Source organism: Megachile rotundata, chromosome 4, assembly GCF_050947335.1.
Source record: "Megachile rotundata isolate GNS110a chromosome 4, iyMegRotu1, whole genome shotgun sequence".
Classification (NCBI taxonomy): Eukaryota; Metazoa; Arthropoda; class Insecta; order Hymenoptera; family Megachilidae; genus Megachile; species Megachile rotundata.
Window position 1 is genome coordinate 14,318,294 of NC_134986.1, and position 24,156 is coordinate 14,342,449.

The following is a 24,156-nucleotide window of genomic DNA, read 5'->3' on the forward strand; positions in this document are numbered from 1 at the left end:
TTAATGGTGTCTAGTACAAATCCCCAATTCCTTAAATTAGCAAATCCCTAAATTTTCAAATTTAGAAATGTTCACATTCTAAATTTCCAATTAACTTAATTAGTAAGTTTCTAAATTTCCAAATTTCCGAATGCCCAAATCCCTAGATCTCCAATTCCACAAATCCCCAAATCCCTAGATCTCCAATTCCACAAATCCCCAAATCCATAGATCTCCAATTCCATAAATCTCTAAATCCCTAGATCTCCAATTCCATAAATCCCCAAATCCCTAGATCTCCAATTCCATAAATCCCCAAATCCCTAGACCTCCAATTTCACAAATCCCCAAATTCCCAGATCTCCAATTCCACAAATCCCCAAATCCCTAGATCTCCAATTCCACAAATCCCTAAATCCCTAGATCTCCAATTCCATAAATCCCCAAATCCCTAGATCTCCAATTCCACAAATCCCCAAATCCATAGATCTCCAATTCCATAAATCTCTAAATCCCTAGATCTCCAATTCCATAAATCCCCAAATCCCTAGATCTCCAATTCCATAAATCCCCAAATCCCTAGACCTCCAATTTCACAAATCCCCAAATTCCCAGATCTCCAATTCCACAAATCCCCAAATCCCTAGATCTCCAATTCCACAAATCCCTAAATCCCTAGATCTCCAATTCCATAAATCCCCAAATCCCCAGACCTCCAATTCCACAAATCCCCAAATTCCCAGATCTCCAATTCCACAAATCCCCAAATCCCTAGATCTCCAAATCCCTAAATCCCCAAATTCCCAAATATCCAACCCCCATCACCCCCAAATCCCTAAATCTCCAAGTCCCCAAATTTATTCCCCTTTCGTAACACCAATTAAAACCACAAATATTAACACAACAATTAATTTATAAAAAATACCAACGTAATAAAGAGAAGGTAAAATTAAAAATGACAAAGGGCATAACAAGCGAGCGTACGCTAACGCAACCGCATTTTTCTTTCTCCGCTTTTGAAAATCCCCTATCAAGATAGCTCCTCAACTGGCTGGAACGATCGCGCATTTTTTCGCGTCGTATTAATTAATCGCTTCTACGGTAATTACGCGCAAGTAACGGTGTTACTTTAAGCCGACCTGTCGCCTGTTTTCACGAGCGCTACGTTAAATAACGAGCACGAGAAGTTGCATTGAAATATAGACCGGATAATCCTGCAGAATGCACTGGCAGTCGCGTATAAACTTTAACAAACGCTTGATACCTCCGATCCCTCTAACGGGTGGACCAAAATAAATTTAACTTTACGACATTTTTCCTTCGTAATATTTACGTATTTTTATTTGAACTTTCAGTTTGAGCTAACATTATTCTATGTATTAATTTATATAGGTTTTATTCTTGGAATTATTCTTGAGTGAAGTTAGGTTAGGTTTGATTTCAAGTTTAAAGTATAAGAATAACGTTATGTGTTCATGTGAAGTTACATTTGGTTTGGTTAAGTTTGAGGTTTAATCTAGGGTATTAGTATTATACATTCATATAAAATTAAATGTGATTAGGTTTGAAACTTAAACAAAGAACAACTAAATGACAAAACCAAGTGTGAGGTTAGGTAACAACTTACGTTCGAGGCTCCATCAAAAACAAATACATTTGAATAATTTTATTTAATAGTATCACAATGAATAATGTTTAGTATCCGAGGATTGCTCGACACTAGACAAATCACGTGAACCAGATACGTCTATTAGGATTAGGTCATTAAACGAGAACAGAAGTGAATTGTCAGATGCGTATCGGCTAAGCTTTCTCTACTAAGGATTAAAATATCTAATAGGACGACAACTGGCTGTTTTACTTTCGATAGAAATACAAATTAATTCAGACATCTTGTTAAAGCTTATGTCGACACCCTGTGTTGTCCACATTGTTCAACATCCTCGAGAAAAAGGTTCTACTAAAATGATATAACTACGTGTATAGCAAACGTAAGTAAAAACTATAGTAAAACTATAGTAAGACTGTGGAAAGACAGTAAAACTAATCTCTAATAAAATTTTCTTTTCAAGAAAAGCACCACACGAGACAATTATGTATATGTATCTGTCAGAACGCATTTGTAACGTTATTTGTTCAATGACACGCATAATCGCATCCGGTTGAATCGATGACCCGATTCATGTCCTGTCCCACACCCAGCCAATCTCAGTCGTCATTGTTCGATAATAAATATTATCTAGATCGATTGAGAAGCCGAAAATTTACGAGCACCCGTTGCATTATTTGCCAGGAGAGACCGGCGCACGACTAGGCGTGGCCCACGCGAACCTGCAGCTCTATTTTCTTCCTTTCTTCACCACAGTGTCCATTTCAGTCTCTCTCTATATCGCCTATCTACTATCTCGAAGCACTTGAAAATACGATACACTTGCGAGCTCATAACGCGATCGCAGGTTCCCGCCATTTTTAGAGCAAACTCCATCTTCCGAACGATTTGCGTTCTATAGCGTCGTTGACACCGTTATCGAATACGTTCTTTGTTCTCCTTTGTTATTTACGAGGAAATTTACATAGAAAGTTATATTGTTAGGAACAGGTATTATGGAACATCGGTTTATATTTCATGCCTTCCACATGTTCTCAAGTCTTCACATTTTCGAGTCTTCACATTCTCAAATTATAGAGAATAATTTGTTGCAAATTAATTTATAAAGTTACTTTGTTAAAAATTATTGTAAGAAGCAGAAGGTTTTCTTAATAATTGCATGTTAATATTTTCATGTATGTATATACGTAGGTAATATTTATATTTTATTCTGTGCATGCATTTCATTTATTTATTTATTCATTCATTTATATTTTTTATGTGTAATTATATGCATTCATATTTATTTTTTATGTATAATTATATACATACATGTATATTGAATATATCAAATATTACTTCATTTACAGAATCATTATAAAATTACCTACGTAACTTTTCATTAAAGAAACGTTCTTTATAAATTGAATTTCGCGCCACGGTACTTGCGCAACCAAAATGGCGGCCGATCAAAATCGACGCCACTTCCCTCAATAAAAAAGCGTAATTTAACAGAATGCTTGACTATTACCAACCAAGATGAGATAATAATAACTTACAAGAAAGAATAATTCAAGATAATCGAATTTAACGCATAGCACGTTTAATAATCTCGCATAATAACCTTTCCCTTTCGAGTGGAACGCTCGAAACTCGCGATAGAAATGCATCCAGCGTAACGTTTGGATCCTGTTACTTCTATTTACCATGAAAACTTTCGAATGATCGACACGTGGTGTCTAAAGTACAGGATTATGACTCGCATGAAAGCATTCGAGACGTCATTTTTAACGACGGCAACCGATAACCTTTGAATAAATCGGAACGGACATCTTCATCGAGATCGCAACACGGATAAAACGATTGAGAAATCGATAATTAACTCGTTAATCGAATACAATTAGGAAATCGTAACGAGATAAAAATTGTATAAGATGCAACCAGGTCATAAGTATTCCGGAGGAATTGAAAAAATGAGAAAAAACCGCGGCGTCATTAACGCTAATTTTATGGAAAGCGAAGTTAACGATTTCAGTCACTTTCTATCGAGAAACGAACGTCACGTTTCTATTTCTCGGGTAACGTAATTAATTCCTTCTCCTATCACGAGTTCCTCGTTTTGCGACTATTTTTCGAAATAATACAGAAGTCGAAACGATGCAGGCAGGTTTTTTGCGGCGTTACGTGACGCGAGTTGATTAACTTTGTAGACATAAGTGATTCGGTAGATCAATCAGTGCTCCGAGAATAGCTCACGGGGATTTATGGGTAATTGGGTGCAGTGATGAGTTGTGAGAAATTTGAGACTCCGAAATTTATCAAGATTTCAGAGCTGGAAGTCTAGAAATTTTATTATTTACAAAATTGGTAAATTGAAGATATAGAAACGTAAAGATGTGAGAAGCTGACAATTGAAGTGTGTGATGAAATAATTTAAGAAATTTATAACTTGAATCTGTAGTAGAATTTAGGAAGTTGATAATTTAAAGATCTAGTAAAATAAAAATTTGACGCTTTAAAAACAGACTTAGAAACAAACTTAACAGCAAAGAAAAGCAGACCCGTTAGAAAAACAAATCTGATATATTACCACTCGAAAAGTAAATAAAATTAAGAAATTTTCAGACCTAGAAATTTATAACATCAAACTTAAAAATTTAATAATTCCAGAAGACCAAAATCTCTATAAACATAAAAACTAAAAAAGTGAATGTCCACAAGTGCAGATCACATGCACATTGCCCTTGGGGCAGCTGCCCACCGTCACAGATAAAGAGACCAAGTAAAACAGTGGAACGAGCAAATTGAAGATGCGACTTAACGACAGGAAACGAAGAAACGCACAGAAAACACGTGAGGATTTCCTTTTCGAGGCAAGGTCCCATTGTCGTGGACCATCTTCGCAAATAACTTCCTTTCTACGACGTTAATTATCTAGCCTGCACATTCGATCACGAGACTTGGTCGAATTATAAAGATTAATCCGTTCCAGTGGCTCGGTAGCCTTCGTGAAAAGGAAAGAGGAAAAAAATTAACGCCGCCACCACATTAAATGCAACGCAATATCCTTGACACGGAATCGATGCACTCTTGAATCACATTTGCAATGGGGGAAAAAAAACGATCGTGTCGTTGGAAAACTGCGAAACGGACTGTGGTTTATCGTGTCAATCACCTCGACTTCATTGCATTTTTTTTCAACCCTCAAAATCGCTGATTGATGACTCGGTGAAACGTCAATTTGGATTCTTGTAATTTTCAGGTTATGGAAAGTTAAATTATATAAATCATTCTTATTGTAAATAATTATAATGGTGTCTTTCAAAAATCTTTTGCGATAAGTAATCATTGTAAGATAATGCTCATAATAGCACAATTTAAATACTTTTCATATAAAAATAATTTCTATATTGTTACAAATAATATTCTAGACAAAAAAATTGTTACAAATAATATATAGATAACAAATAAATAATAAAAATAATTTCTATCAGTAAATAATTTCTGAAATTCATGAATGTTACTCATAATCAGAATAATTTTAAATTCATATAAAATTAAATTAAAAGTTGATGACTAGAATATATGTTTGTATTTTAATAACTTCATCTGTTCAGTCTAAATAAAAATCTTCAATTTTGCACAACGTGTGTAGGAATACAAACTTCTCAAGATAAAAAATGAATTTTAATGCGTCTTTATGAATGCATTTAATTAAAAGTAAATATAAAAAATTGACCAATTAAGTAGTTGTCCCTCAACCGAGAACATTTATGTTAATAACTCGAGTTTACGAAATAAGTAGATGACAAAAAGTTGGTCGTAGTTCGAGTTTAATTAAGAAGTAATTGATTTTTTATTCGCACGGTTTATATACAGTTATCTGTTTCGCAAGTTTTTTACTTACCTGAGTGCCACGTTCACGAAGACCTTCGGTCGTGACGAAAAGCAGCACCACCAATGCCACCGCCGTGCACCACGAAAATCTCCGCGCCATTCTGCAAAAGAAACCCATGAATATGTTAACGAACAATGAAGAGAACAAATGTAAAGCAAGGTGGTTTGAAAGGGGATTTTTATTTGGAACTGGTTTTGAAACCAGGAATTCGACTTTGGATTAAGCATGAGTTACTTAATTTTAGAGAAACATAATAATGATAATAAATATTCATAATTTATGAGAACTCATCATAATGTACTTAGTAATACATTATAATAAGAGAACAAGGATTTTCTGTTTAAAAGAAAATATTGCAAAATCTTAGGTTGAGGGTGCACAATAAAAAATGCTATTATAAAAGATAAATAATGTGTTCTAACAGCTTCTTTCAATATTTTCAATTGAATATAATAATTTTTAATTAAATTTCATAGTTGTACAACGTACCAAACCTTGAAGAAGTTCTTGGTTATAAAATAAGAAACAAAGCAATAAATTTTAGTAACAGAACAATAAAGCAGGTCCTCAAAAATTTAAATTTATTCAACTGTTAAAATTAAAGAAAATTTAGTACCAACAAATATACTGATTCGCATTTAATTAATATTAGAAGAAACAGGAATCTCTGTTTCTTGCGTAGCTTGTAAACCTAACCTCCATTTTGCAATACCTTTTCACATTTCAATAACTCCGGTTAATTGCTACAATAGTAAAACAGTAAACAGAACATCGATGTTTTTATAGAAACTAAAAGGTTAAAACCCTTAACCTTTATTCCTCCAACATTACACAAGAATGCAGTAATAACAGTAGCGTCAGAAAATAAAATGGCGATCAAACTAGGACATTTAATCATCGAAATATTTGACCCTTTCGTTGTCCCTTCCATATCATTTCTCCCATAATACGCCGGTTATAAATTGCCCTCGATATTATTAAGTTACACCGCATCGTTCTGTCTTGCTCGAGGGTTATTTTTACGCCATCAAGGATGAATACGCGATTACCCTCTTTGTTCCTACATCAAAAAGATCGATCGAACCTTATTTTTATCTCCCGTTGTTGCGGCAGAACCGCCACGTATTTGTTCCATTAAAAATAACAGGAACTGACGGTGTCGCATAGAAAATAGAATTTCATCCTTTGAGCATCGATTTCGTAATACAAGATAAGTATATATCGTTGTTTGTTTTATGCTCTTTAATTGGCACCGTCTTCAGAAGCAACGGGTTCGAAAGGAGGCCAAGGTTCGTTTCATGGTGCTTCGAGAGGATTCAAAATCCCCATACCCCACCCTCCGAAACCTGAATCTGTCAAGATATATCTTAAATTTCTGCTCGATACCGGTTTGCGAAAATGTCGCTAAAAATAATTGCATAACTGGATAACGCGACTGTGCAAAAACGATGTTCCAATCTCATTTTTTTGGTACACGTTTATCGTGGCTGATTTTACATCACGATCTACTTTTTTGGGGAAAATTACGTTGATTAATTCTTGCATTTATGTAATCTTTCAAATTTTCATGTTTGTAAGTTTGCAAATTTTTTTATTTTAAATTTGAAAATGTTCAAGCTTGAGTAAGGTTTGAAAATTGGAGAATTAACTCCGTCAAACTATGCTAAAATTTATCCTGGTAAATATAATAATCTACGTCCCAACAAATATGGTCGCCACACGTTTTCTCACCATTGTTCTTATATTTCTAGGTCCTCGATGAAACATTGTGTATTTTATTATAAATGAAGTATATTTGAAAGAAAAATTGTATCTTTTTATTAAGAGACATTATACATTATTTTAAAAAGATATGACGTATTTTATTTTAAGAAAACATAATCTTATGTTACACAGACATGGTGTGTCTTATTATAAAGAGACATAGTGTATTTAAAAGAAGAATTTCATAAAAAGACATGATTCTTTTCATAAAGAGACATAAATTATTTTAAGTAGATATATATTTTGTTAGGAAAATATAATCTTATGTTACAGAGACATTGTATAACATATTTTAAAGAGACGGTGTCATCACGAAAATCGACAACAAAGGTGAAACCGGTTCCCAGATGATCAGGATTTGACAAACGGTGATCTAACGAGGTCGTCTCAAGTACACGGTGAGTCGTGATGATCGTGAGCTCTTTCGATCCTCCTTCCTCTTCAACGCGAAGATCAAGAAGGAGAGGAGGAAGATCAAGATCAGCCATGGATCGACGACCGTACTCGAAATACCGTTAGACTCGTTCGCGTTGCATTACGATTCATTCAACTTTTGCATCATCCATTCAACTTTTCCGCGCCCATTTTCTTCGCCCAAACCCGTTTCTCGGCCTCGCATCTACCCTCCTCTAAAACAATGCTATGCATTATGTATTTTTTTAACACAAGAAATAATTAAAAATTATTAAAAAATAATTAAAAATTATTAAAAAATAATTAGAAATTATTTTTTGTGCTAACAATTCTTTTCATTTTTGTAATGTTACAATTTCGCTGTATTATACAGTTCTTCTTTTATTAAATTGGAAGTACAACAAGCATTTGCTTATCGTTGAAGTAAATTGATTTTTAAGAGAAATTTATTGAAATGATTTTCTAAAAGTTGAAAGATATTTTCTTTTACTACTATGTGGTATTTTATATTTGCTTTATATATTCTTATAATATACTCTTTTTATAGTTACACTATTTTATTTTGTTTCTATACAGATTCATACATTTTTATGTTTTTAGAAGAATTATGACAAATTTTTTCAGACTAAAAAATAAGAAGCTAAATAAGAATGTAAACATCTAAACAGTTAACATTAGATAAACAGTTTTACAATTTCCTCCTAATAAGGTGTCTACGGCAGCCATAATTACAATGATTTTATATTCGATCGAGTGAAAGATAAAGAACGGTAATAATCTCCATGAAGTTAACCTCACTTTCACTCCTACTGACGCACACGTTGCGTCCCTCGTTTCAATCACGCTCCCACAATTTTCTGCTCCTACATTCATTGCTACCGTATCCACTTCTTTACAAAGAACCACACTCGTTAATTTTTTGATAATTACCTTTATGAAATTAACAGAACATGCGTCAGTATCAGTAGGAGTATTAAATGCTTAGAATGTAATATAAATGAAGGCGATTGTAGGAGAGCCGTAGAAAAAGGAGAGCCATTAATTCGTTCGTAACCTATTACGTTCGCCAACTAAAAACGTTCACGAGAGAACAGTTTCCGAGCCGATTCCTTTCCACGATCGTGCACGCGAGCGATCGAAAGTAAATTCTCCTAGGCGCTATATGCAACTGCACTAGAACTGCGCTAACTGCATCGGTTTGAGGCCGCGATCGTGAAGCATATTCCGTATCGTTGAAAATGTTGAAAGTATCATTCCAGCTAATAATAGAAAACTAATAAAATAATTCAGTTTTAGAGCACGAAACTTCAATTGTAAAATGAAATACTTCTTTCGTAAGGGGAATGTAAATATGTTGGCGAAGATGGTATCGATGTTAGGTGGTATAATTGCTAGATATATTTGGGTAATGCAATTTTTAGGGAATGCAATATTATTTTACTGGGCGTTTATTTTAATAGATGGTTTACTGTTTTGACACTTTGATGTTTCTAGTGTTGGAGTGGTGTGGTATGTTATTGGTCCGTTGTTTAAATACTTCACTATTCTACTTCTAGCTCATTGGTACACTGACATACTGTATTAGGAAATATATATTGCTAAATTGTTAAATTTCTATATTTTTATATAGCTCTGGTCTCCTATTTTTAAATTTTGGTATCTCTAGTCTTCTACGTCCATAGATTGCTATAACCTCATAGCTTTCAACCCTTATATTTCTATATCTCGATACACATCTCATTGAGATTGTATCTCAAGATTGCTATCTTCCTATATCTCAAAATTCCTACACTCTTATATTGACTTCTATGGTCCTAGATCTCTATCACTCTAGATTTCTATATCATTAGTACTCTACGTCTTTACATCCCTATATTCCTTGACTTCTATCTTTCTATCTTTGGATCCTTAAGTCCCTAAACACCTACATCCCTCTACCTCCACATCGTTTGATCCATAGCCCTCCATCCAGAACCCTAGCTAGCTACATGTCTAGAATCCTATATTTCTACCTTCCCACGTACCTATCCTCACATCCCCAGTTTCTGGACAAGAAGACCTTGATCACCTAACAATCACAATTATCCTATCCCTAATTTCTAAACAAGAAGACCTTGATAATCCAACTACCTCCACTATCCTAACATCCCCAATTTACACAAGACCTCCACCACTAACCTAACCATTCTCCCACCCCTTCTCATCTTCTCCACTATCCTCATCTCCACCCAAATTCTCTCATTCTCATCCTCCCCAAAAATACAAACCATATTGTAATCTAACAACCAAACTCCCCATTCGCTTTCCAATGTACAAGAAAGAAAACGATCGCAAGAAAAGTGAACCGTACAAGCCTCCAGAAAGAATAATTTAAGAAAAGCACGTAGCTGAACGGTACGCTGATCTCGCCGGCAATTTTCAGCGTTGTTGTTCGATTTAAGGGTCCGTGACGAGCTGCACGGTGCTGCGGGCTAGCCGGGCCACGATCATTTCGGCACGGTCCGCTCTGGCAAGCGGCGGGTTTTTACGTAAGAAAGCGCGGGGGAACATCTAGAAGTTTGCACGCGAGAAAGTCGACTACCGGAGTTATACAGGCAACGGTCAGTTAATTCCGCGGTCGGTCGGCTAATATTCTGCAACTACAGCCGGTTCTACCGATCACGGAACCGACCACCGCCGATTCCAGATGCTTTTTTTTTCAGGGGAAACGAGTTTTCCCGCCGAGTTTTCGTTCCCAGGAAAACACGCTCGTTTCGTCACCGAAGGACCGATTGAGAACCTTGCTAACCTTTGAATAGATTTGTACAAACGAACTTAAACAGATGAGAATAGATTTATTCTATGAAACAAAGCTTTCAGTGACGGAGCTGGTAAAAATGATTGATCAGAAGATTTGCAGAAAATGTCAGAAGATAGAATGATAGAATGATAGAATGAGCATAGTATAAATTTTGGAGTACGTGTATGTTTGGAGTAGTGAGGGGGTCGCGTGTGACTGCAGTGGCCCATGGAAAGTCGCAGGTGGCAAAGGTGTTAAGGACGGCGTAGGCGTTGGGTAGCGTAACAAAGTACGTAAAGTGGAACGTTATCTACGAAGGTGCATCGTCCCTCAAAAAATCCTTGATTCGTTCCCATAGACTCACGGTTTTCCCATGTCGGGACCTCCTTTCGATCGCACTTGAATCACGCTCACCTTGCAGCTTCTTAGAGTCCGATCCAATGTTTCATTTCAAAACACCTGGGGCCACGCGGCTTCTTCCTTCTTGTCGCGTGCACTGGTCGTCGATAATCACAACGTGAAGCGGATACAATCGGTTTGGAGAGTTCTCGGAAAAGAATCACTGAAGTGCACGAGGTGAGTTAGGTGAGATGCAAACGAACGTGATGCATCATCGCGAGGTGTATGGCTCGACCGGTGTGGCAAAGCGCGTGTTCGCGTGTACCTTTGTCGACGGAATGCTCGGAGACAAATGCAAGTCGATCGAACGACCGCCGTGTCAAAAAACCTGGCTCTAAATGGGGGAGAAAAAAAGTGTTCGCCCGACCATTTTCCCTTTCGCCCGGCTCTCGACAGCCACCACCACCGACGCCGTTTGCTATACGCCTAGCCCCTACCCTCGCGCTGCTTACTCGAAAGCCTCCCCCTCCTTAGACACGTCGCCTCGTTCCTCGTTCCTCTTACTGACTGATAGCTGCTTTGATATGCGTGACTTCCTGCGATCTTGCATGGACACGGATATACAGCCTCTTTCTGGACCAAAAGTACGTTTATATTGATTTGTTACAATTATGGGTGCTCACTTAATAGAATCATTCAGAGTTCACTACTAACTTCTATTATGGTTGATCACTTTCGTTACAGATATTCGTCAAGTTTCGTTTAGGTGAACCGATTGAAACATGACATAGTTCATCATAACTGAATGTTTGGATAATATAACTTCATCATAGTTCACTACTAAATACATAGCTAACTTCTGTCGTGGTTTGATCATTTTCATTACAGATGTTCGTAAAGCTTCATCTATGTGAACCGATTGAAAGATGACACAGTTTGTCATAACTGAGTGTGCGGATAATATAACTACATCATAGTTCACTACTAAATACATAGCTAACTTCTGTCGTGGTTTGATCATTTTCATTACAGATGTTCGTAAAGCTTCATCTATGTGAACCAATTGAAAGATAACACAGTTCGTCATAACTGAGTGCTTGAATAATATAACTCCATCATAGTTCACTGCTAAAGACATAGCTAACTTCTATCAGGGTTTGATCATTTTCATTACAGATATTCATAAAGCTCCGTCTATTTGAACCGATTGAGAGATAACAGTTTGTCATAACTGGATGTTCAGATAATACAACTCCATCATAGTTTACTGCTAACTACATAGCTAACTTTTATCATGGTTCGATTATTTTTATTACAGTAACCACAGGTTCGCCATAATTGGATGTTCAAATAATAGAATTCCAGTAACTTCTGCTTCTATTACGGTTCAATCGTTTGTGTAATAGTTGATGTTCGTGAAGCTCCGTTGATTTGGACCGAGAGAGGGTTCGCCATAACTGAGCGCTCAGAAAATGAAGGTCTACTATCTCCTTCTTTTACGGTTAGGTGTAGAAGTTGATAGTGTATAACTCTGGTTAGGCAAATCAGTCTAGGAATTTTAATGTTTAGAAATTTTTGATGCAGCATTTTGAATGTTTGGAAATTTGGTGATTTAGAGATTTGTCTATGTAGGGGTTGAAGTCTGGGAAATTTGTGAATTTGAGAATTTGGACGTTCAGAAAATTGTGCACTTGTGAATTTGAAAATTTGGAAGCTTGAAAATATAGAGATTTATTGCTTCAATAGCCCTATTACAATTTAAGAATCTTAAAATACTACATATTTCAAAATACATGTAAATAATCCTTGTATAAATGCTAATTAAAGATTCGATAAAATTTGAAGACGTCGAGTCAATCTAGAATTGTACAGTTGACAAAGCACATTACTTTCACCTTGACATTTGAATACAGAAACGAAATTAATAATTGAACCGTACGATTCAATTCGAAAGTGGATTGCAAAGGCAGCGATTACGCTCTTAATGACCGATTGTCTACCTATTTCCTGCACGCGCTCTATAATAATAAGAAATATCGCTCTGAAATTGAAAACGTTTCGCTAGCTGCTAGTGCTAACATAAAACCAGGTTACTCGACTTCGAACCCTTTATAAACGTGTTCCAGTTTTCTTTATGCTTGACAATGACGCTTCGTATACATGAAACACGATTGTTCGCGACACAATAACGATGTTCGATCGTTTTGTTTTTCATGAAAAAGGAGTTTGAACGAAAAAATTTGACCTCCATCGATGCATTAACTAAAGAACTAATTTTGGTATAAATAGAAACCTTTAAGAATAGAAATGCTGCTGTTGTATTATTTTTTATTTTTGTGCAACTACGCGCTTCGAGGAGAATACACTTAACGCCATCTTGTACTTTGTTCGAGCGACAAAATTACCGAAATGAAAATATTTTTATCGAAATAAGCAAATTTTTGATATATTACAAACAGAATAAAATCAATATACAATAAATATATAGCATATTAATCAATTAAATATATTTTAATTGGGTTTTTTACAAATTGAACGAGTGGCGCCATCTCTCCGGCGAACAGGGTGAACTACGCGTATTTGAAACACGTATTTCATTAGTTCCTACCTTTCACCGCTAGGTGTCGAATAAGTTTAAGATTCTCGCTCTAAAGTTGAATACTTAGACATCTAGCGGTAGAAAATAAGAACTAATGAACCTTGAGTTTTAAATACGTGTAGTTCACCCTGTTTGTTGAAGAGATGGCGCCACATATTCCATTTTTTGTAAACAATTAATATTGATTTTATTAGCTTAATTTACTGTAATAAACATTAAATTATATCACAGTGTAACTTCAGAATGTTTTGACTCTTCATTTGAATAATACAAATGTGTCAGTAAAAAAATTGTGTATTATATGTACTTTCTTGGGTACAGATTACAGACGCACGTATTTTAAAAAGATGTAGTATATTTCTTCCAATAATATATTGCAAATGACGTTTTAAGAAATAGTTATTTGAATACAACTGTATCGAGCATTGCTCCCAGACACTGAACAATGTTTGTGGCCATAAGCGTGTCCACTTTTTCCTCTAAATGCCGTTTTGGATCTTGTTTGCCCACATTTTTTATGGCTAATTGTTGGGGCGTCATTTTTTCCTCGTCTTCCAATGCCTAAAAGTGCAAATTCCGAGATTAGGTATATCTGATTTATAATCCTAACTTGAAAAAATAGTTAACATTCAATACTATACCTTGTTATAATTCTTGGCAAGCTCAAGCATTTCAGATACAATATTTTCATTGAGTCTACTGTGTTCAGAGTATTCTGCAAGTGTGAGACCGTCCATCCATGTCTTTTTGTGTAAATTTAATAGCATTTTTTGCTCTAATTCATTTTTACGGTAGTTAATACTAATGCTATAATAATGACGATTTAAACCATGAATTAATGCTTGAACAGATGGCTTTTGTAGATGACCTAAATTGGATGTAGTCTGACGTGGTTCTTGTCCTAGAACCTGTAATTTATATATATTTATCTTATCTTATTTCTTAATAACTTAAGTTTATTTAAGAAATTATTTCTTTACCATCATGTTTGGATTAATTAATCTAAATGCATCAATAACAACTTTTCCTTTTACTGATTGTATAGGATCAATTACAACAGCCACTGCCCTTTCACTAAGAGCTTCAAATGACTGTTGTGTATTAATATCTACACCAGAAAGCCAACAACCAAAACCTGGATGAGAGTGATACCATCCTACTACCATTTCTGGCCGACCAGTTTGTTTAAGCATATCTAACATTTTTGCTTGAAATACTGGATCAACTGCTTCTACGCTAACTCCCTAAGAAAATATGAATAACAGTAGCAAATCAATATTAAGACAGTACAACAGCAATAATTAATGAAGTCAAATAAAACAAAGATGATGCAATGAAAAATTTTCATGCTTACTGTTCCAGTTTGAGGCATAGCAAACACATCAATAACACGAACAGTGTAATCATCAACAAATTCTCCAAGCATCAGACCCATCACTTCCATAGGTACACCAGCACGTCCATGTTTAAGCATTTTCAAAAGTGCTAGTGATGATATGTATACCTAATAACAGCAAGAAATTTATTAATGAACATAAGGCAAAGATATAATAAACACATTCACACGTCACATATAATAAATTATACCTGTTCTGCAGTATCAACAACTGGAGCATCCGAGGGAGGAGGTCCTTGACTGAGGCCTGGCATAGTACCTCCTAATCTCAATAATCGGTCCATATTTGCTTATTTCTTCTCTCTTCACAATCATGAAAATAATTATGATTTCGAAATATAAGACATTCTAATTATTGACTCTCATAATTTAATCACAAGTGACAATTTCTGATTAGGTTAATTTCATGCAAAACACATAGGAAAGTGTAGTGTTATTACAATTCATACAAGGCTTATTTATTTATTTACTTACTTATTAAACTGAACTACTAATAAGATATACTATAATTTATCAGTCATTCGTTGTACAAAGTAAATACTTTTTTGTACGGGAATACATACACTGACAACTATCAAATGTGCACACTCACGAGCGCGGCCTATTGGAGCGATTATCATTCGCTCTCTGATCATTTATTCGCGCAACGCAGCTAACTTCAGTAAGTTTCCCACCACTTGGTATTTTCTGTAAGCATTTATAATATTTTGAACGATGAATTTCACAGTATAGTGAAAATGACTGAAGTAAAACGATCAGTTCTACGAAATTCAAGAGCCGGGCCACACGGCGTAGGTAAGCTTCAATTTGCTGTAATCAGCAACTTATTAAAAACATACAGTTAATCATGCAGTAATACAGATACTTTTAATCAGTTTTTGGTAAATTCGAGTTATGTTCGTATTTTTCTATGGTATACTTTTCAGAGTAAACTATACTAAAACTGATATGTTGTTGATAAAGTAACGTTTTTGTTTATAAATTACAGTATTTAACATTTTAAAATATCATTGTTATTATATCAAATAATGTGATGATATCAGTAATTTGATATGAATTGGTTTTATAGGTGACCCTAATGACACTTTTTTAAGAAAAGTTGAAAAAGATGTTCTTATACCACAAAAAATGAGAGATAAAGCAAGAGAAGAAAAATGTGTGAAAGAAGTTCAAGGTAGATTCAGTAATATTTATTTACATGCTAGTATGGTGGTACTTTCAATATAAAATACACTTGTCATTTAATTTACAGAGTTTAATACCTGTTGTAAAAATTCTAGTTTTTTAATGGTATTCAAATGCAGAGATGTAAATACTGCATTAAAATCATGTTTAGAAACATGGTTTAATGATCCAGCATTTAAAGAAGAGTGTACGCAAGAATATCTACAAGAAAGAAGTGAATATAGAAGAACTGGTATACCGGTAAAATCAAAAAGAACAAGAGCTGTATCAACATCATAAGTTAAAGGTAAATTGTGCATTTATTAAATGCAAAAATGTAAATATGCATATTTGTAGTACCAGATTTTCTTTAATAAAAAATGATAACTTTGGATAAAATAAAATAATAAAGAATATGATAATATAAAAATGTAATATTTATTAATGTACAGACACTTATTTGTAAATGTAATAAATTACTTAGCACAAAATTAATATGAATCATCATCTTCTTCTTCTGCATCTCTATTATGTTTGGGATTCAATCTCCTCCATAGTACTTCTCTTACAGAAAATTCTGACAATATATCCACATTAAATGAGTTAGATGTTTCTATAGCTGAAGATGGCCATAAAACTTGTGCAAATAGTATTTCCTAAATTTATAATGTACAACAAAATTAAATTTTTTTAAATATACATAATTCAGTTAATGCTAAATTACTTGTATAAATTACCTTGGCAGCAGTCTCTGATAATCTTTCTAATCCTAATAGATTACTCCACGTTAATTTATGCATAATCTTATTTTCATTTCTAAGTAATGTATCACCATCTATAACATCCACTAACACAATGTAGGATGCATGGTAAAATGGTGGTCCTTGTTTATACAACACTGGAATGTTAAAAGCTATTTATAGTGGCATCACTAAATGAAAATGATCACAAAAAGAATATAATACTAACAAAAGTCTCCACCATATTTGAGTCCTGGTTTCACTACCCACCCTTTACTTCGAAAATAATGATATACAACATATTTTGGCACAAAATTTTTGTCTGCTTTACAAAAAAAATGCCAAGCACTATCAACATCTAATAAATTACCATCAAAGTCTATTAAATTTAAACAGCCTAAGCCATACAAGAGAAAAAACGTTTCTTCAAATGTGAGATGCAAAGTTTCTTGCACTGGAAAACTTTCTTGTTTAATCTTAGGTTCTATTTCTTTTAAATAATTTTCTGTCTCTGAATCACTATCTGGGAGAACAAGTAGTTCATTTTGAATGTTTACATCATCATTAATAAAATACATATCATCCTTTTTAAAATTAAAATCTTCAAAACAAAAAGGTCCTTCTTTCCCTTCATCTTCTATGCATTCATCATTGTTATCAATACATTCTTCAGTCATATTTTCACTTATAATATTCAATGAATCATCTTTTACGGAATCAAGCTCTGTATGACTTGTTTCTGCCTTTTTATCAATTTCTTTACTAGTTTCTTCATTTTTTTCAGGAGAATCATTTGTATCTAATTCAATTATATCTGGTGTATTTTCTTTCCTTGAAATATTTAAAGATTTATCATTGTGTTTATCCTCATTTTCCAAATGAATAAATTCATATTCTTCTAAGTTTGTCTGTTTACTATTGTTAGGTACCATACTTAATTCATTAAATTGTTTTAACCATTCTTCCCTCCGAACCCATTGTCTATTTCTTACAACAGGAGGTGCTCCATACCTTGGTTTTCCAAATGAAGGAAAACCACGAGACAGTGAACCTTTACCAAAGAAACCCTGAGCAAATTACAAATCACATAAAGTACAACTAAAAGTATATGTTGTGTAGCATAAATAAAAACAGTTATCATTCAAATTTAATCAGAAAGGAATTATTATTATAAATTTTAATTTTTACATGTTATTATAAAGAATAATTACCATGGAATGTATTGCGACAATTTCATTAGGGTCGATTATACATGATCCTAATTCTGTAAGCTGAGCAGTATAAGTTGTCCATGCATCTTTATTACCTATTATAATTGGAAAAGGCGGTTGTTCTTTCAGTTTGACACGCCGTTTTTTCTTTGGTTCTCGTACATTCATTTTATAATTTTTAATAATTTCGAATCACCGTGATTAAGTTATAATCAAGTGCAATATAATTTGATATTGAATTTTATATCAAGCTTAAAATTTTTATGTTTACAAATGTGTTTAAGGTTTATGTGTTTATATACATCGTTCATTTTCGTACATAATTACCACAACTTTTATTTCCATATTATATTAATGTAATACAGTTTATAAATATACAAGTACGATATTATTTTTTTATACATTTCACGAGAATAAACTTTGTCTTTAAGGTTATTGTAGAAGGTGAAACGTGTTGAAATGGAGATAGTGTAGCCTGTCAGCATCATTATATCACGCGCGCGCACATACTCAACACTACTGCAGAACCACATTAATATAATGTGAATTATCGAAATACAAAGTTTAAAATTTGTATAACATGCATTACTTTTTATAAATGTTATATTTTAATCTTTTAGTAGTTGATAATGATAATCTTTTAGTACTTGATAATGTATAATCAAGGAAAACATAAATGAGGAAACTATAGGATGGTATAATTATAAAATTTATTTATAAAAATTAACATGTATATATAAATGGATATTATTACATAGCCCCAAATATAAATATAAACAGTCTATATATTTAAAAAATACTTTCATTAATTTGAAGCAATTTCTAACATTTCATTAATATTAACTATCTTTTCTCTTGGTTTTCCTAATAATTTTCCCCTTTCACATTCTGCTTTATCAATTTTTTTCCAGCCATTGTATGATACCACAGGTACATTTTTATATTTAAGAATTTCAAATAAACCTTCAGAACCTGATTTGTTTTCTACAATTGATAATTCTTTACTTATTAAAGCACCAATTTGAAGTGCATTTGTCATTGTTGATAATATAACTCCAACAGGACCTGTTGCAGCCCAACCTGCAGCATAAAGTTTATCCTGAACTTTACCTTCTATGTTTTTCACACGACCAGCTTTGTCATCAAATGGTATTAATTTGTCTATCTGAACAGATTTATATCCAATACTACGAAATGCGAGGTTACATGGCATCTCTTCAAATGACCCAGTAGGTACCGCAACTTGTTTCGGTATATCGTCTCCTTCCAGTTTAGTTATTGCAAATTTAATACTATTTACGCTATTAGAACCTAAAAATTCTGTGGGACTTCTCAAAAATATTGGATGAAATTCTTTTGAATTTCTTGGTTCTGAAGGTACTTCTTCAACATGTTTTAGCATTAGTTCAGTCAGTCTTTTTCGCGGTCTTGCTAAACTACTAACTACTTCTTTTACACCTGAGAAATCATCTTTGCGCCAATAAGTATGACAGCCTTCTAACTTCAACATTTCACGGAGTTCAGCAATTGTAAAAGCTGCTTGTAGTGGTCCTCTTCTGCCTACCAGAGACACTTTACGGATTTTACTTTGTGACAATTTTTCTAATGCAAATGATGTTATATCAGTATGCTAAAATAATATGATTAAAGATGAATTATAAAATTATGTTGTAAATCATGCTTTATAGGTAACTTAAAATGTACCTTTAATTTATCTATCGGGGATAACAAAATTCTTGCAATATCTATGGCAACATTACCTTGCCCTAATATAATAGCTTCTTCTATGTCTAAATTTATATCTAAATTACTATCTGCTGGTAGTCCATTATACCAACCAACAAAACGTCGCCCCGATATTATATTATTTAAATTTTCTCCGGGTATACCAAGTGCTCTATCTGCTTCAGCACCAAACGTCTGAAATATTAGAAAAATATTGTTAATGTTGTTTATGATAGATTACTTAATAACAACAAATATGTAATAACTATACCAGTAATACAGCGTGATACATTTCTTGCAATTCCTTTAGTGTAACATCTTTCCCTACGTTAACATTTCCTATAAATTGGAAACGCGGGTTAGACGCAGTTTTCTCAAAAGTATGAATAATATTTTTCACTTCTGGATGGTCTGGAGCTACACCAAACCGAACTAAGCCAAATGGTACAGGTAATTTTTCCAATACATCCACTTTAACATCACTAGAAGTCTAAATAGAATTGTTCTTATTATGCTATAACTTTATAATAAAATATACTGTGCTTGCCTTTAGTAACTGTTGCGCAGCATAAAATCCTGCTGGTCCTGCACCAACAATACATACTTTCGGTACAATAGGTTCGGTTGAAAATAAACGAATATAGTTGCAAATTGTACCAAATTTCTTATTCATTTTGATAATTGTACTAAATTAAAATAAAATGCATTATATATTAAAACTATTTTTCTAAATATTATGAAACTATATAATATTTTGAAAAGAAGACAGCCAAGGATTATTGCTTCTAAACTACTTAGAATATACTACCGTGTTACTTAATTTTATACTACAAATTTCTTTTACAAAAAAGATACTACATATGTAAAAGATAATATGCATGTCTAATAATTACCAGTATTAAATATTATTATGTAAAGTCATACTGATTGTAACAAACATTACTTCATAATCACATAAGAAAATTATACACCATTTACAAACATGTAGTTAGTGTTTATTATACCAAAAGTAATACAACTTTGGCTTTTTACAGAGCATATATTTTATGTATTACTTTTCCCATCAATAGTATTGTCTTTCACCTTATATAATACATAGTCAATATATGTTTTTATAACCCAACAATTAAATTCTTCTGCTGAATAACATAAATTAAATCCTAAAAAAACATAATGTGTAATATTGAAATATTATACAATTGTGTAATTGGAATACAATAATGAAGTATTTTTTTACCTTCATATAAAACTGATACCGGGATTATCTCCAGAACAGCTCTTCCTTGTTTTTCAATGTTGACAGAAGCAGCTTTAATTTCATGTAAGAATTCTAACGCTTTGAGATTGGAGTTATAATTTTCTAAAGTAATTTCTAAGCCTAAATCGTTACTAGCTGTTACTTTCAGTACACTAAATGTACAGCTTAAAATATAAAGAAGTCCAACACTAAGGTAAGTGAGTAATGGATAACCAATTAAAATTAAAGTTTCTCCACTGTTAAGACATTGTATTGTATCACAAATTTTAGTAATTATTTTATGGCTATCATATTCATTTGTACTTGGAAAAACTAGAACTTTATGTTGAAATTTATTAGAAACTTCATCTTCTAATTTTTTTATACTTTCTGTGGAAGGAAACTGTATTTTGTAACCCAATGTCATAAGGATGTCATCAACACCATTTTTTATTTTTAAAGCAATTCTGCTGCAAAATTTTGAATTGCATATTCTATGAAAGATTTTTCCAGAACATATATGTAAATTTTCTGGTAATTTGGTAGACTCATACTATAAAAAAAGAAAATTTAATTGTAAATATGTTGTAACAAACTTTCTAATTAATTTAAAGAGAAGTTCAAATATAATATAAGATATAAAGTGGCTTACTTTCATACATGTATTGGATTTTACATGTAACTTCAGTTTGTTAAAATCATTACAAAAACTTTCTAATCGTTCTGAAGGTGATAAATGTTGTTGTTCACAACGTTCATGATAAGATCCTTGTAATGTCCTCCTATGTTCATTAGTATTAGTACTTTTTTCTAATGCAACTGCTTTTCCTACAATTTCCCCTGATTTCAGTTTTTGTAAGTTATAATCTTTTATATATTTATCAGCAACTATATATTGCATTTGTTTCAGATCATGTAACATTTTACGATTAGTAGATTTAAATGTAATAATATTATTCTCTATGACTAGACATTGATGTGCTTTAAAGAATTTGCTGCATTCTATGATCTGTTCTATAAATTCAGGTGGAATATCAGATTCACTAAATATTGCCTGTTGAGGACCATGGTCATAGTGTTCTCTAAGTTTTTCTAAATATGGGGAAATAAATGTTGGTCCTTTAAAGTTTATGCACACTACATATGTCTCTGAATTTCCTTCTTTACTTGTTATTGGTTTTATCACATTGACATTATCAAAACAACAAGATAATAAGTAAAGCAAACATATTGTATTGCATTCAAATGTGGTAAAAATTTTTAATAAGAAGCTACCTCCTGTAGCTAGTAGATGCAAAGCTGCAACAGTTTCACAGAAATGTAAATGTGTCAGAACACTTTCTTGTTCTGCAGGAACATCTGTACAGTCTATACTGCCATCAGCAGTAATTAAAAATATATTATTTTCTAGTTCTGAAACTTTTATAAGTTCATCTAAATTACTTAAATTCATAATATTTCCAGTATTGTCTTCTCCAAAACACCAATGATCTAATGTATGTCTTATGAATCTATCATCATCGATCATCACAGATGATGGGTTACCTTCATAATACGGATTTAATGTCATAGCAATCCAGTTCCATTGTATGTCAGGTTCATTAGTTTTTAACCAATGGTTTAAAGATGTAATAAAAGCTCCAGGTGCTTCACACAAATGAATAGATGTAAAACTTTTATTATTACAGTTAATATGATTTACTGGTACCAAAGGAAAGCTTGAGACTATCTCATAAAATTTACACCATGCTTGAGTTAAAAGTTCTGGCTCAACTTTGATTCTTAGATTTGTCATAACATTTTTTGCAATGTTTCTTAATCTTGTATGCAACTGCCATTCGTGACTATCATACTTATCTAAATAGCTTTTTACATTATTTAATTCATCCTTCAAAATTTGTAATTCTTTCACTTTCCACAGACAGTCCTTAAACATTAGTTTTGGTTCAGGCAACGAATAATGTCCATTATTTACAATGGGAAAATGCTTCCTGAATAAATTATTTATATGTTCATTTGCAGTTTGTTTCTTATGATGTGATGGATTCTTTGTTGCAAACGGTGTTTGCATTGTTTGCGAAATATGCTCCTCTAGTTCCATTGTTTTGTTCAAATCATTCATACAACTTAAGCTGCACAAATGAAACAATTATACTTTCAGTAAACTAAACTTTTTCTTCGTAGTTCAAAATAAACGAAAAACGGAAAAGTACAATTAATGAACAATAAACATTAAGTTCTTTTTTTCGAAAAAAACATAATTTTAAACATTTTTGTTAGGTTGTTTTTCATGCAACATCTCGGCTGTCTTCTTGTATTCAAACGTCAAAATTATTTCTCACCTTGTACTATAGAAATAGCTTTATTTTACGTAATATTCAGTAAATGTCTGTATTAGGTTATTCGATTATAAGACAAACAAATTTATACACTGTAATGTAAATACGTAATACAGTATCGATTCCTAACAAGCAACAGTTTTGTGATTTGTAACAAGCAAATTTCTATCCCCTCTTCTTTGTTTGAAGCAATGATGTGATCAATGATGAGATATTGGACGGGTTTTTTCGCGCATGTGCGGCACCCCTCATTATTTTTCAAAAATTTTTATAATTTCGTTGTGAAATATGAATGTATAGGTTGGATAAGATTAGATTATATACATATTTACATATTTGAGGAGCAGATGGAAAGGAAGGGTACTAAAATAACTGTAACCAAAATATATAATAAAGCCATTTGGTGGCGCCGCTAAATACATACGCTGCGTACGTTCCTGCATTTCTCGCGCATGCGCGCAAAAACCCGTCCAATATCTCATCACTGGTTTGAAGTCGGCCGCTACATATACTTCTAATTACGAAATATTCTGATACCTACTGAATGTAATCACGAAAGAATAGGGCCGTCGTACGGATAAAGAAGGACCCCAACTTTAATTTTTATGACAAGGGCCTGAAAACTCACTTTCTGAGCACAGTCTATGAAGTTTTATGATTAAAGAATGGTCAGCAATGCATTATTTACATGGTTCGATAATAAAAGTTCATAAATAATGTTCGGGTTCCTCCACTCACCGCTAGATGGCGCTACATGTACCGTTTTGGCCCGAATTTGACAAAAATTGATTTTCCGGCTTTATTAGACATCAAAACGCGTCAAACCCTAATAGAAATTTGTTTCTAAATACCTCCGGAACCATACTACGTCGTCAAAGTGTCGAAATATTGCACTCTGCATGCGCAGTAGAATTGACATAGGCGGCTCTTGTACGTATCGCAATGCTGAAGTTATGAGGATCAGTTTTTTCGGTGATTATTCCT

The 24,156-nt window shown here is 33.2% G+C and overlaps 5 protein-coding genes across 19 annotated transcripts in view; 1 reads left to right on the forward strand and 4 right to left on the reverse strand.

The window, feature by feature from the left end:
* Nucleotides 1-13,503, reverse strand: part of LOC100879044 (uncharacterized) — a 69,092-nt gene extending 55,589 nt beyond the window's left edge. For all 10 annotated transcript variants that reach the window (XM_076531327.1, XM_076531326.1, XM_076531330.1 and 7 more), the window contains exons 1-3: nt 11,476-13,503; nt 10,837-11,394; nt 5,475-5,565 (exon numbers count right to left, since the gene is read on the reverse strand). In XM_076531327.1, coding sequence (XP_076387442.1) covers nt 5,475-5,564 — 90 coding nt within the window. In that variant the 5' untranslated portion in view covers nt 5,565; nt 10,837-11,394; nt 11,476-13,503. The remainder of the gene's footprint in view (nt 1-5,474; nt 5,566-10,836; nt 11,395-11,475) is intronic.
* Nucleotides 13,504-13,638: 135 nt separating this feature from the next.
* Rpn11 (regulatory particle non-ATPase 11) lies at nt 13,639-15,372 on the reverse strand. 2 transcript variants are annotated; one of them, XM_003705764.3, is made up of 6 exons: nt 15,231-15,372; nt 14,948-15,059; nt 14,715-14,864; nt 14,341-14,604; nt 14,002-14,268; nt 13,639-13,921 (listed from the first exon to the last, which is right to left on the reverse strand). In XM_003705764.3, the coding sequence occupies exons 2-6, from the start codon at nt 15,038-15,040 to the stop codon at nt 13,760-13,762; spliced, it is 936 nt and encodes a 311-aa protein (XP_003705812.1). In that variant the 5' UTR covers nt 15,041-15,059; nt 15,231-15,372; the 3' UTR covers nt 13,639-13,759. The 2 variants fall into 2 exon arrangements, with proteins under 2 accessions (XP_003705812.1, XP_076387452.1); XM_076531337.1 differs by having other exon boundaries at nt 15,320-15,338.
* Nucleotides 15,373-15,411: 39 nt separating this feature from the next.
* LOC100879157 (COX assembly mitochondrial protein homolog) lies at nt 15,412-16,415 on the forward strand. Its single transcript, XM_003705756.3, has 3 exons — nt 15,412-15,551; nt 15,826-15,930; nt 16,009-16,415. Exons 1-3 carry the CDS (start codon nt 15,494-15,496, stop codon nt 16,218-16,220), a joined length of 375 nt encoding a protein of 124 aa, XP_003705804.1. The 5' UTR covers nt 15,412-15,493; the 3' UTR covers nt 16,221-16,415.
* Tsen2 (tRNA splicing endonuclease subunit 2) lies at nt 16,340-18,423 on the reverse strand. The gene is made up of 4 exons (XM_003705765.3): nt 17,872-18,423; nt 16,890-17,727; nt 16,658-16,818; nt 16,340-16,576 (listed from the first exon to the last, which is right to left on the reverse strand). Exons 1-4 carry the CDS (start codon nt 18,037-18,039, stop codon nt 16,412-16,414), a joined length of 1,332 nt encoding a protein of 443 aa, XP_003705813.2. The 5' UTR covers nt 18,040-18,423; the 3' UTR covers nt 16,340-16,411.
* Nucleotides 18,424-18,564: 141 nt separating this feature from the next.
* On the reverse strand, nt 18,565-23,514 carry LOC100879270 (NADPH:adrenodoxin oxidoreductase, mitochondrial). Of its 5 annotated transcripts, none has more exons than XM_003705757.3 (5): nt 23,176-23,454; nt 20,144-20,282; nt 19,868-20,086; nt 19,576-19,791; nt 18,565-19,501 (listed from the first exon to the last, which is right to left on the reverse strand). In XM_003705757.3, exons 2-5 carry the CDS (start codon nt 20,267-20,269, stop codon nt 18,677-18,679), a joined length of 1,386 nt encoding a protein of 461 aa, XP_003705805.2. In that variant the 5' UTR covers nt 20,270-20,282; nt 23,176-23,454; the 3' UTR covers nt 18,565-18,676. The 5 variants fall into 5 exon arrangements, with proteins under 5 accessions (XP_003705805.2, XP_076387450.1, XP_076387451.1 ...); XM_076531335.1 differs by having other exon boundaries at nt 19,868-19,935; nt 23,176-23,451; XM_076531336.1 differs by lacking the exon at nt 23,176-23,454 and adding an exon at nt 20,490-20,643 and having other exon boundaries at nt 19,868-19,935.
* Nucleotides 23,515-24,156: the final 642 nt, after the last annotated feature.